Genomic DNA, 12491 nt, shown 5'->3' with positions numbered 1-12491 from the left:
AGTTGTGTCTTGAGAGCAAAAGAAAACTAGGATTGTGGACAAAGTAAGTGATGTTTTTAAAGGAAGAAAACTGGAACTGTGTAGAATGACCTTTTAGCAGAGTAGTTACTGGAGCTGCTTTGGCTGTCAAGTGTTTTTTTATTTTTTTTTTTACTGTGTTTTAGAAATGCATCCTGTGGATTTTGCATTTCAGTGGTCATTTTACGCAGAATGTTTCAAAACGTTCCTGGTCCACATGTGGGTGGATGGCACAGCTGTTACTTAAGAGAACTCAGAGCAGTGAACCAAAGACCTTTGCAGTGGATCTCTTTCTGAACTTCATAGGACTTTGGAGAAATTGTAGTCCTATTTTGGGGGACTGTAATAAGGATAAAGTTAGGCTTCAGAAAATTTTGTGTGGCAGCTTAACCATGCATTTATACTGTGCTATGCATGCCCTGTGCTTCAGAGTCTCATTTGAAAACGGTTTGCAATGTTGTTTCATTATTTTTAATAGAGCTGACACACGAGCAAGCTCTTGCTGAAGAAGTTTATTTGCACTACTGAGAACATTCTTGCCAATATCACTGAAGTTTGTATAAGCATGTGAACAAAATAATCCACAGCTATACTGACTCTGCTGTAGAAGGAAGGGGAAAATACAGGCAGTCAGCAATACAGCACTCCATAGAATATTTTTTTAAATTGAGTTTAATTTAAAATCTCAAAATTGAGATTATATTCAATTGTCGTTTGCAGCTGTAACTACTTATTTTAAAACATGCACTTTCATACCCTTTTGTATGGACTTTGTTAAAGTTCAGAAAATTATTTCCACAAGTTAAATGGACTTTAATTCTTTTATAGCACTTAAAAAAATCCATCTGAGTTGGTGGCATAAAGCCCATTTTCTTGTTTTTAGTGTACTTTGGTTTCGTTTAAAAGCTGGCTACATTAAATTGCAGGTGGTGGGATACAGTTGCCTGTCTTGTATTTGGTGGTAAATCAGTTTAGTGGGGGGCACTCTGTTTAAACAGAGACAGAATTGCAGTCTTGTACAAGGGAAGGCTTGCCAAATTTGTGCTTTTATTTATCAAACTGGAAATTGAGAATGTTGATTAAGAACTTGGTGGGACTAAAGCTCAGTCCCAGGGACAGCAAGATGTCCCCAATTACTAGTCAGTTCTTGCTTTGTGAGGAGGCACTGACTTGCTCTTGCAGTCCTGGAACTGTTCATTCCCTCAATGACAGAGCTTTCCTGTTCCCAGCCTCACCAGTAGCCACCGTGTGCTGTAGTCACAGTGTAGCTTAGCATATAGCTTCATAGCTATATAGAATATATAATATAGCTATATTGTAGTCACAATATAGCTTTGGCATCTGTGTCAGGTCATTCATTTGCTTTTGGCTCAGAGGACTAATTTGGAAGACTTTTAAGTATTCCAGAGGCAGTAAAAACAATGCTCATGATCTTTCCTCAAGAATTCAGGAAAATAGTAGTGGAGTACAGCTTTTTCTGCTGGTATCCCAGAACTGACCTTATTCCTGGGAATTAATGAACCCCAAGACACAATGTAAAATGAGGAGCAAGGATTACTGGACTAATTTTGTAAGTGTATGTTTAAGTGTTCATACAGGCTTGAAATAACTTCCAAAGGTTGGACATGCATTCTCTGTTGTATTGACAGTAGATGCAGAGATTTTACTAATGCCATGCAACATATAGATAGATACCTGGAATGCTGAATTTATAATTGACAGTGGTTTTCCAAACTTCATAGAAAGAGACTGTTATTTTATACTGGATTCTCTGGGTACTGCCATCAACTCAGAAGCAGAAATTCTTGCTGAGGGTGGGTAGATAGACAATTATGTAGACACTTATTACCTGTAAAAAATGTGTTGCTGTCTGCTAATTCTTTAACACAGCCATAGTATTTCAGTTATTCTGTTTGTTTCAGTTTGTTGTTTTTAAGAAAGATAAAAGGCAATGGTTACATTTTAATGCTTTGTCATAATTGGTTGTTAGAATTTTAGCCTGAAACTTTGCACTCTGTACTGAAAATCCCAGACTACAGGCTTTTCTTGCAGTGTTCTTTGTCAGATGCGTTGAAGAATTTGCAGTGATCCCAAATAATGTCTAATTTGTAATAGTGTCAGCCTGGCAAATGGATTTTAGGTTAATGTAAACAAAAGAAGCAGTCCTTTAGCTGCTTTTTCTGGAATTGTTGATTTATTGAAGCAAATAAAGTATTTTTTGAAACACCTCTAGGGGCATGGTAGACTCATTGCTTTTCTGATAAGCAAAAAAATGTATATTCTTGCTTTTAGGTCTTTCCTTGTAACAGAAAACTTAATGAGATATATATACTACACTTTTAGAAAAGCAACAGCCATGAAAGTTTTTTTTGGGGGGGGTTGTTAATTTTGTTTTGGTGTTTTGAAATTGTTTGGGTTGGTTTTTTTTGTTTTTTTTTTTTTTTTGAAGGGGGGTGGTCAGCCACACTTCTAGAGTCAGTGTAATGGAAATGTAAACAACTGTTATGTACCTTTCCTTTGCTGAAAATAGTAATTTTCCTAATGCAGTATTTAACTAAATTATTAAAGAAAATGCACACTGAAAGTCTGTGAACTGCATTTTGCAAAATCTGAATTTGGTACAGTTCTGCAGTTACTTAGCATAAGACTTTAGCTTTCCATTTTGGTGCTTATGTACTTAAGAGTTTAACTCTTACTTTTCACCCTTGAACAATTCATGTCATTAAGAACACTTTTTCAAAAAATCTTTGTTATGTAAAGGCCAAATGTAATGTTCAATTGTTAGGGTTTTTTTAAGTATCATATGAAAGTAAGTTTTCTAGTTCTAGTATGAAATTTCACAAAAGGAATAGCAGTTATAAAATACAAAAAAAGTGTTAAGATAGTAAAACTACATGAAGGTATATTTTGTGAAAGAATTAGTAAATTAGTAAATCTTTCCTTAAAGTAATTTTTCAAAGAAAACTAATAGGGCAGTTAACATGCCTAAGTTCAGAGGAGAAATCCTGAACTGCTGAATATGCATATGATTTGATTTAAATTTTTATTCGTATTCATGGAAGCTTTAAGACATTAAAAGGATGAAATGAACTGAATTAATGCAGCAGCCTGATTTTGAATTTAAATTTTGCAATATGTAAAACACTTGAGCATTTGCTATTTTTGGCAGAAAATCAGACATGGCTACATATGCCCATTATAAAAGGTAGTCTGTATGTGGCTTTAGCCATAGCTGCTATTGAAAAGAGTGGCTGAAAGGACTGGAAAGAACTTAGGCATATTAAATTATCAACAATGGTGAGAGGAAATAGCTGATAGCTGGGTTCCTTCAGGTAAAAGAACTGTTAATTATACTGGCAGTATTGTGCATGTAGCATTTAGCAGAGTATTTTGTAATTAATCTTAGTCTTTTGGACATTTTGTAGTTTATAGTTCGTAACCAGAAAGATACTCAGTTGTAAGCTGGGAGAATGAGTTCTTGATTTGAAATGCATGACTTGTGTACTAAAGTACTTCTCAGAAATAAATACTTTGCTTATTTGTTAAGTGTATTCCACTGCCAAATGTGCTTCTTGAAGTATTAGCACCTTCTGTATTTAGAGAAATAATAATTTCTAAGTCATGTTGTGCAACCTGTGCTTATAAATGCACAGAATATTGCAAGTTGGAAGGGTCCTGCAGGAATCAGCATGAGTGGGCCATACAGGGATCAAATCCATGAGCTCAGCATCATTAGCACCATGCTCTGACCAAGTGAGCTCATTTCAGAGTAAATGTGCTTGGCCAACCTCCAGCCTTCTAAAGTACTGATACTCTGAGTACAGATTACAAGGCAGATTTATATGATGTCAGGCTATGACCCCCTCAGTTAAATCAAGATTGATAAATTTTTATTGAAGATGTGAAGTTAGATTTTTATTCTATGTTACATTAGATAGACAATAGTGTAAAATAGCTACAATTAAGAATTTCTACAACAGAATAGCAAATGACAGTCTATTATTACCATATGGTAACACATATAAAAATGTTGAAATAAAAATATTAAATTAAAAATAAAAATATTGGTATATAAAAATGCAGTCATGTAATGAAGTTGACCTAGTGTCTTAATTGCAAACTCTGCTTGTTGCCAACTATGGTCTTCTACTTGAAAAAATGCAAGTCTTTGTGTGTGTGTGTATGAATGTGAAGCAGAATAGTTTTCACTAGTTACAGAAGAACTATCTGTTCAAAATGAATGTAAATGGAGTTGTAACACAGCTTACAGTCAGTTTAGAACTGAGTGAAAGAACAATTTTCAATAAAAAAGTCACCTACAGCAGTGTCACAGCCTGGTTGGTTGGCAGCAGAGTGCTTAGGAAATGACTGAACAGTGTTCTTCCCATTTCCTGTAGTTTGCCAGGTTAGCTGGAGTGCTAGATACAGTCTTGCTCCAGACATCTCCCATAAAGGATAAAAAGACTCAGCCAATGGCATAACTTCTCAAGATACTATTTCTACCTTCCATGGCATTCTTCCAAGTAAAAGTAAGTAGAAAACTGTCACAAATAAAAGGTATAGTCAGCATGGATTTTATTGTTACAGACAGATGTACTCAATTTTGTTTGCTCAGTAAGATTTTTTTTTTTCAAGTCAAAACAAAAGGTTTGAATTAAGCCTGGAGGCCCAGCAATATTCAAGGAGTACAGTACAGTACAGATGAACTGACAGTTTAACTTTGGTTGTTACCTCTTGACTTTCTGAAAATAATCTACTGCTTTGTTCCATAATAATATTAGACTACAGTACAGTTGCAAGCTAGGCACTTGTTTCTTGAGCTTGAGTTATAGGCAGGTTCCAGCAAAAAGCATGTCTTGTAACTTGGTCCACAGTTAGCTTCTGCTGTTGGGCACTGATTGGTTTTGCAGGCAAACAGAACTTGGAAGGAGAGAGTGGCGAGCTTCTTACTCCTTTGTAGATGCTTCTGTAGAGGTCAAATGCATTTATAAAGAAAAAAGAAAGTTTTAAGTGTATAATTAGTAGCTTCTATTAAATATATAAACACTGATTGTAGCTGAAACTAATGCAGAAATACTTATAAACTTTACCAAAGACAGTTCCAAACTTTGCCCTTGTCCACTGTGCCAGCTGGATTTTTCTCTGTGATCAGTAACACACACTTCTTTTCAGTACATGCTGCTTTTTCTTTCTAACCTTTGCTTATTTTCCTTCTACACAGAAAAGGAATCAGAACAGATGCTAGTCACTGGGGAAGGGAGAGGGAGTGCAATTATTATGTTAACAGATATGCAGTGTTGAATTTTCCTGGACCTACAGTGCTGATGTTCAAGCCCTTCAGTACCCAACAGAATTGTTAATTTCTCTGTATCATGTATTGGAGCTGAGGCAATCCACAGAAAAACAAAGTGCCATGCTGGTTTATGCAACACCATCTCAACAAGCTACAAACAGCTCTGCTTTAAGACTGCTTACTAGAGAGAGATTGGTTTACCAGATCAGAGGACAGATTTGAATCGTTCATTCATTCACCTAAATATATAGTAAATATCAAAGCCATGATATACCAAAACAAAAAGAAGCTTAGGTTAAAGTGGTGGCAGTGCAGTAGTGTGAAAGCAATGATTTCACACATTACAAGCTTAACAAAGCCTATACCACAGCTTATTCTAAAGGGAAAGAAATTTTAAGATAATTCCAAAGAAGACATCTCATATGGTCTTCTCGAATCTCTTGCCTTCACTTCCCTCTACAGTGTTATCCTTCACTGACTATGGAGATTTTTGCACGCTGTTTAGAGGCAGTGAATTTTCTGTCTCTCAAAAATTGACTGCCAGAACAGGAAGGAAGATCAGTATCAGAAACAAGGACGCACTGCCAGAACAAGGAGAAAGATTACAGACTAGTTACAGCTGTCTTCCATTCAGGAGATAACAGGAAGGCCCAGGTTAATAACAGACATTTGAAAGAATTTTGCTGTTGAAACAGAGTAAATTATTTGACCTAACATGACAAGGAAGCTTTGAAGTATTTTTTTTTTCTTTTTCAGAAGTACCAAGCAAGTCTCTGTTGGGATATGAAAATGTACATCGTTAATAGTCCCATGGTGCCAGCTCTTCCGTTCATGGACAATTTGTTTCCACGTATGTATCCTCTTCAAACTTCCTCAGAGCTAATTAGTAGCAAAGACTGTCATGCTAAAGAACTTGCACTGATCTAGTAACTCCAACCTGGGAACACTACCTAACAGTAGAGAGCTGCACAGTTAGTTAATTCAAATTCCCTTAGGACACAGGGCATTTTAGACTGCTGTTCTTTTCCATTTCCTAGGTAGGAGATGAATTAGATCCATGAAAACAGTAGTCTCTTACATGTGTACTGCTACGCAGGTATGAGTTGAAATACTGCTGGGAGAGTACCATGTTAGACACTGGAGGCCCACATGCTCAAACTAAAGCTGCTGTTCTAATTACAGAGTTGGATCACAGAGTTGGTGTGGAAAAAAAAAAAGGTAGTTTGATTTAAGGTCTCTGTTTCAGTCCCTCTGAGGGTTGCCTTGCATTTCTAAGGTCTTGGTCTTCAAATAAGGTAAATACCTATTAGGACTCTTATCTGCTGCAATGTCCTGAAGCAGAACAATATCTGAGTGGATGCATTTTTGAGCAAAACCAATAATTAAAGTTTACTAGTCAAATTATTTCTCAAAGCATTTTCTGATTTGCTATCTATTAATTAAAACTTATTATATAATCATTTAGATTGGAAGAGACCTTCAGGATCAACTTCAGCTGTTAACTAGTACTGAAGTCCAACACTAGCTAATCCATGTCCCTAAGCACCATCTACACATCTAAATACCTTCAGGAATGGTGACTCCAGCTAATAACTAATAAAAGAGTGGCCCTAGTCATTACATGAGAGGTATCTCTCAATAAGTAGTTTCTTCCAGTTCAACAATAGCCCTTCTTATCAGCTGCAGTTCATCTCCCTGTTTTGTTACCATCTTTAAATGGCAGCTGAAAAGGATTCTGGCAAGCTGCTAGACCAGCCTCCTGCTTTACACAGGACACCTTTTACCAGCAACATTCCACCACCTCTGGCCATTCTGATCTAGTGTCATACTATGCTTTATACAGGTTTTACAGAAAATTACTGACGAGAATTAGTTATTTAAAATAAGCAATCAAAGCATGTGCATCTCAGTCAATAGAATAAATTGAGATCATGATTGCTGCTGAATTTTTTTCATGCTGAATTTGGGTAACTAAATCTCTACTTAGCTAACATGCTTTAAAATGACACAGGATTCCCACTTTATTCTAGGTGTACTGAAATGAAAAGTTGGTTTTCGGTACTGGAGTTTGATGGGTTTTCTGTAGATGTTCAAAGTAAAAGGAGTATAAGCTGATGGAAGCAGGCTGTAGACTTCAAATGCAGACATAGGTAATTGCAGAACAGGACATTTCTGGAAGCTGAGTAGGAAATTAGGCTGCAATCCACTTTGTTTCTTGCTGCTGTGGAGGTAGACTAAAAACCCATTTAACTCACCAAATGCATAGTAGTGAGCATGTGCAAATTTGCACTTAGGGATGCATATGGAGCATTATCGAGCTCTGCAGGTTTCAGCACCACTCCTGCTGTAGTCAGTACTTCTTAAGGCTCCAGCTTCTGCCATCAAAAGGCTTTTACAAAAGTTTCCATTCTTTCTGCTTGCTGAAAAAAAGCTTCATGTAATAAAATGAGCACTGGCTCAGAGAGAAGGGAAACAAATTTTTCATTAGTGATCTAAGTGAAGAATTATCGAGTGACAATTCCACAAGTTAATTGCCATTTTTCTTTTTGTAATATATAATTTCCAAAATTAATTAGTCCAAGATAATTGGAGACAACTCTGTGTGACTTTTAGTTGATAGTGCAGCAATATTAATCTTTCACTTTAGGTCAGAAATGAGGTTTTGAAACAAGTCTTCATTGTTCCTACTTATTGTGCTTTGGTTCACATTACAGAATAATGGGCCATGCTAACTAACATGGGTACAGAGTCAGTCAGCCCTACCCAATCATGTTCTTCTATCCAAAAATAGAGCAGCAGCTCAGACAACAAAAAAACTGACCAAGACAATGACAGTCTGTGCTGGCCCCGAGGAGAGTTCTGTGCCCTGCCCTCATGCAGAGCTTTGAGAGCCAAAGCAGACTCTAAAAGTCATGGCAAAATGCCAAGTGTTATCTCAGTCCTGAGCAAGCTGGGAGGCTCATATACATGAGGCAGGAAGGCACTGCATTAACCATCTTCACCCACCCACCTCCCAATTTTTACCGTTTTTAATACTGCAAATTATCCACTCCACCATTCCTGCAGTTGTCCTAATTAGGAAGCCCACATCTTGTTTCTTCCTTGAATGTTTTGGAGAGAATGGAAGTTACATCCAGTAATGGCACTGATTCAGTTACTCACTGTCTTTATCTCCGAAATGCTTGATCCTGATGGAAAGCAGCCTCTCTCTGAGCATCGCAGTCCAAGTCTGCTTGCTTTTCCTGCTCTTTTCTTGCCTGCTTTTCAGCCTGATGAAGAAAAGGGAATAACAAAGCTTAGTATTTTGTTCTCAACATCACCATCCTGTAAGGCTGAGAGAGGCTAAAAGCTTACAGAAGGTCTGCAGCATTCGTGGTTGATACGTGGCACTTATCATCCCTCACCACTTCTCTCCCCTGCCCTGTCTCCCCAGAATGGGTACATTAAGTAGCTGAGTGAACATCAGCATTAGCTGCTGCTCTTTGGTGACCTGCCCAGAAGATACAAGAGGACAGCAGTGCATGGTTGAAAAAATGTCATACTGGCATAGGACAGGATGTGAGCTACCATTGTTGATCTCTTATTACCAGCCCTCACAGTAATTCTCCCTGCCTCACATGGGCCAGTTCTGCCTGGAAGAGAATTCTGTTCTACTGCTCTAAGAGGAGGCTCATGAACCTCTGAAACACATGTATCATTCATTGTCAAGTTCTCAGCAGTAATCTTCTCACTCCACAAACAAGCCTCTTGTGGTTCATGGGTACAGTCACCTCTCCAACATCAGCCACTGCAATGCATACAGGTAAAAACCAAACCGAAATATGCACATCCACAGCAACTTTCTCCCTCTCTCTCTTCTGCCCAAGACGTCTAATGCTATGGGTTTAGTGTGCTTCTTTCTGAAGGGGCTGACAGTATACAGTTCTTCTGTTTACCATTTGCTGGAGCTGAATTTTCTGTACTTCCATGTTTGCATCACGCTGTCTTTGTTTCTTGGCTTTTTCCATTTCCAGATATATGCCATTTTCTGTCATCCACTGACTACGATCCTTCTCATTGTCTTCTTTCTCCTGTCTCTCCTTTTCCCCTTTCAACTTCATCTGTAGTTTACAAAACACACAAAAGTTAACCAAGGAGCTGGCCTGCTGAGCTGGAAGTTCTATCTCCCTGCAGAAGCAGCCCTGCATCAGCACTCCGATAAGCACGGTCACTGCGGCTGGCCAGTGTCCAAGCCTGGGTTTTCAGCAGCCCTGGCAGATGTGTGCCCAACATGGAAGGGGGAAAGGGAGAGGGGACTCCAGGAAAGGTGTCAGCAGACTTGCTGAAGCCTGCTGATGCATGGCACCAGAGTCACCAGCTGTGCTCTGGGCCAGGCTCATCAGATGGAGTAAGCAGTGCAGAGTTTGCACAAATTACAAACTACAGAGCCTTCTCAGTCTATTTTATTTGAAGAGAAGATCACCACATATGCTACTTGCAACCTTTCTTAAGGATTTAGTTCTAAAACTGTAGATGACAAATGAGAAGCAACGGGTGAGATCCTACATGTGTGTCTCACTCCAGATGACCGTGCTAGAAACTATGGCATTTCCAAACACTATTCCTACATATATGACAGAAAGAAGAGCAAGGACAGCCCCTGTTTCTTACCACACTGACTCTGTGTTCTTCAATAGATTCAATAGCAGCCTTTTTTTTTATTTCTTTCTCTTTGTTTTGCATTTGGTACTCAACTTCTACTTCTGCAGCTCCTCTAGCAAGACGATCATCTTCAATCTTAAGTGTCTCATTCATCTGTGCAGTTAATTGTTCAAAAGCTTTGTCCTTATGCTTCTGTATCATCCTGCAGGAGAACATGAGCTTACTGTAACATCCCAGGACATCCCCTCAGGTTACCAGAGGCAATTGCTAACTGTTCCTTCTAATAACACCAGCAATCCCACCTCCACCCCAACAGCACCCATTACTACTGGAACTGGTAGGCACTTTTTCTGCACTTTCTACTTCAATTTTTAATTACAGAAAATTTGCTTGCATCATTTTTGCTGATATAACAACTGAGAATAGTGTTTGTCACAAAATGAAATTCCAGGTTTGAATCTTAACACTGAAAATTATCCCTGTACCCACCTGTTAGTCTCTGCATGTTTTTCTCTTGTCAGATCAGCCATCATTTCTTTTCCTTTAATATAAGCCTTAATCCGATCATCATCTTTGTCTTCTTTTTCTTTCTCTTCAGCTTTAAATATTTTCTGTTCAGCTACATATTCCTGTTTAAATTGAAAGCTACTTTTATTTTCATGTAGAACGAGATTTTGGAAACACGAACTAAAAACAAATTCTCGCAAATACTTCAGGCCTACCCTGTAATAAAAGGAATTGTTTACATCACTGGAGAAGCTACAGAAGATAGAAACCCAGAGATAAAAGAAAATTTTCATTATCTACTTATCAAAAAACCAAAATGAAAGTAAAATTAGTACGTGGTTGCAGCTGCAGGCTTATAGTATTTTTATTTTCTCTCATCTACCTTCCCAGTGGCACCAACTGTACTTTTCACATCCTGTGTATCATTCATATGGTGTCGATTCTGAAGGGCTCAAACAGTAAGTCTGTGGAATTATCAAAATGTAAAGCATAAGGCATTTTGTAATGACTCAGAAATGGAACTTGTATAGCTTGGCAGTATGTATGGCTTTTGTTGTACATACAAGGTTGGGGAGAAATGGGGGAAATTTGTGTATTTGGGGTGAGGCGTATGGAATGAAAAAAAAAAGTAGGGTTTTAGAGGTAATTCTCTTCTTTTACTCCCTCACATGGCAATGAATCATCACAGTACCTCTACTTCAGTTTCCCTGCTGAAGCACGCATTGGCAGGGAAAACAGTACGTGTGGTAAGTAGGTCATCACCAAGTTTAAAAGATATTGTCATACTCAGGCTAGTCCCTCTCCCTAACAAAGAAAAATTGACTTAAAACAGGGCAAGTACCTGGAACCTAAATCCAGTTCTCCAAGTCAAGGACGATCTCCTTGCTGACTCTAGCAGACTTTGTCCATTGTAGACCAGTCAAAGCTCAGGTACCACATTAAAATTTCCAAGAGGTCTTTCTCAAAAGCACAGAGGAAAGACATGGCCTGCAACTGGCAGGGTAGGCATTTGATCCCATGCTACTAAAGCTGTCAGCAAAGACCCTGTTGCCCACAATCTTGTTTTTTTGTGGGTCAAGTCCAGCCAGCCCAGCCAAGGTGAAATAAGCATTTTGAACTGTCTGCTTTTCTGCTACTTACATGATGCTGCCTTTGGAATTCAGCTTTTTTCTCCTGTTCCTTTTCTTTTTCTCTCTGAATTTCCAGTTGGTATAACTGGCTCGATCGCTGTATTCGTTCTCCTTCTCTTCTGGTTTCCAGCTTGGCCAGGTCTGCTTGATCCTTGTGCTCCTTTATTCTGAATCAGAAAAGGGAATGAATAAATGAGCTAGGGACAGCATGAAGTAATAATGAACTTACAGAGATTATGTACATCTATGGGTACTTCAACAGTAAAAAAACCTGATACTTTGAAGTAACATATCAGAGATCAAAACCAGAATCAGTTTCTATAAGCTAGCTCCAAATTTTTTGGCCAAAGATCAGTTCCAGTCTCAGGGTGCTAGGGAAGTCTATACTAACAAAAGTGAACATAGCCAGTGTATGGACTCAGATGTTAGACTGAATTTGATGAGCCTGTTTCATTGTTCTTTCACGCCCAAGAGCCGCCCCTTTGCGCGGGCCGTGCGGCCGGGTCCCGCCCGGGCCGGGCTGCCCACGGGAAGGTTTCGAACCCAAACCTCTCGCTCCCCTCCCGGGTCCCCTCCGCCGGACTCACTGCGCCAGCTGCTCCCGGGCCACGGCCCGGCGGCTCAGGTAGCGCCCATGCTCCAGCTCCGCGTCCTGGCGGGCGGCGTCCGGCCCATCGAGGTCCATCGTCGGCCTTCTTCGCCGGCTTTGCGGAGACGGAACGTCTACCGAAGGAGAAGGAGGGATCCTCACCGGCGGCCCGGCTTCCTGGGAAATCGGGGCTCCTTCTCCCGCTCAAAGGCGGTGGCCGCGGGAGCGTTCCGACGCCGAGGCGGACAATGGCAGCCGAGTGGGCGGCGGGCACCCGGCCCAGCCCAGCCCCGCCCCGGGGAGCTGCGGGCGG

The 12491-nt window shown here is 39.5% G+C and overlaps 1 protein-coding gene across 4 annotated transcripts; it reads right to left on the bottom strand.

The window, feature by feature from the left end:
• Positions 1 to 4576: 4576 nt before the first annotated feature.
• On the bottom strand, positions 4577 to 12434 carry LOC134047366 (cilia- and flagella- associated protein 210-like). Of its 4 annotated transcripts, none has more exons than XR_009933435.1 (8): positions 12177 to 12434; positions 11600 to 11756; positions 10442 to 10581; positions 9962 to 10154; positions 9247 to 9411; positions 8474 to 8580; positions 7567 to 7763; positions 4577 to 4984 (listed from the first exon to the last, which is right to left on the bottom strand). XR_009933435.1 is itself a non-coding variant. In XM_062498464.1 (7 exons), the coding sequence occupies exons 1-6, from the start codon at positions 12272 to 12274 to the stop codon at positions 8479 to 8481; spliced, it is 855 nt and encodes a 284-aa protein (XP_062354448.1). In that variant the 5' UTR covers positions 12275 to 12434; the 3' UTR covers positions 4577 to 4984; positions 8474 to 8478. The 4 variants fall into 4 exon arrangements, 1 of the variants encoding a protein (XP_062354448.1); XR_009933437.1 differs by having other exon boundaries at positions 7567 to 7742; XR_009933436.1 differs by having other exon boundaries at positions 7567 to 7731.
• Positions 12435 to 12491: the final 57 nt, after the last annotated feature.

Source organism: Cinclus cinclus, chromosome 9, assembly GCF_963662255.1.
Source record: "Cinclus cinclus chromosome 9, bCinCin1.1, whole genome shotgun sequence".
NCBI lineage: Eukaryota > Metazoa > Chordata > Aves > Passeriformes > Cinclidae > Cinclus > Cinclus cinclus.
The sequence above is the reverse complement of the archived record's forward strand: the minus strand, read 5'-3'. Positions and strand labels throughout refer to the sequence as shown.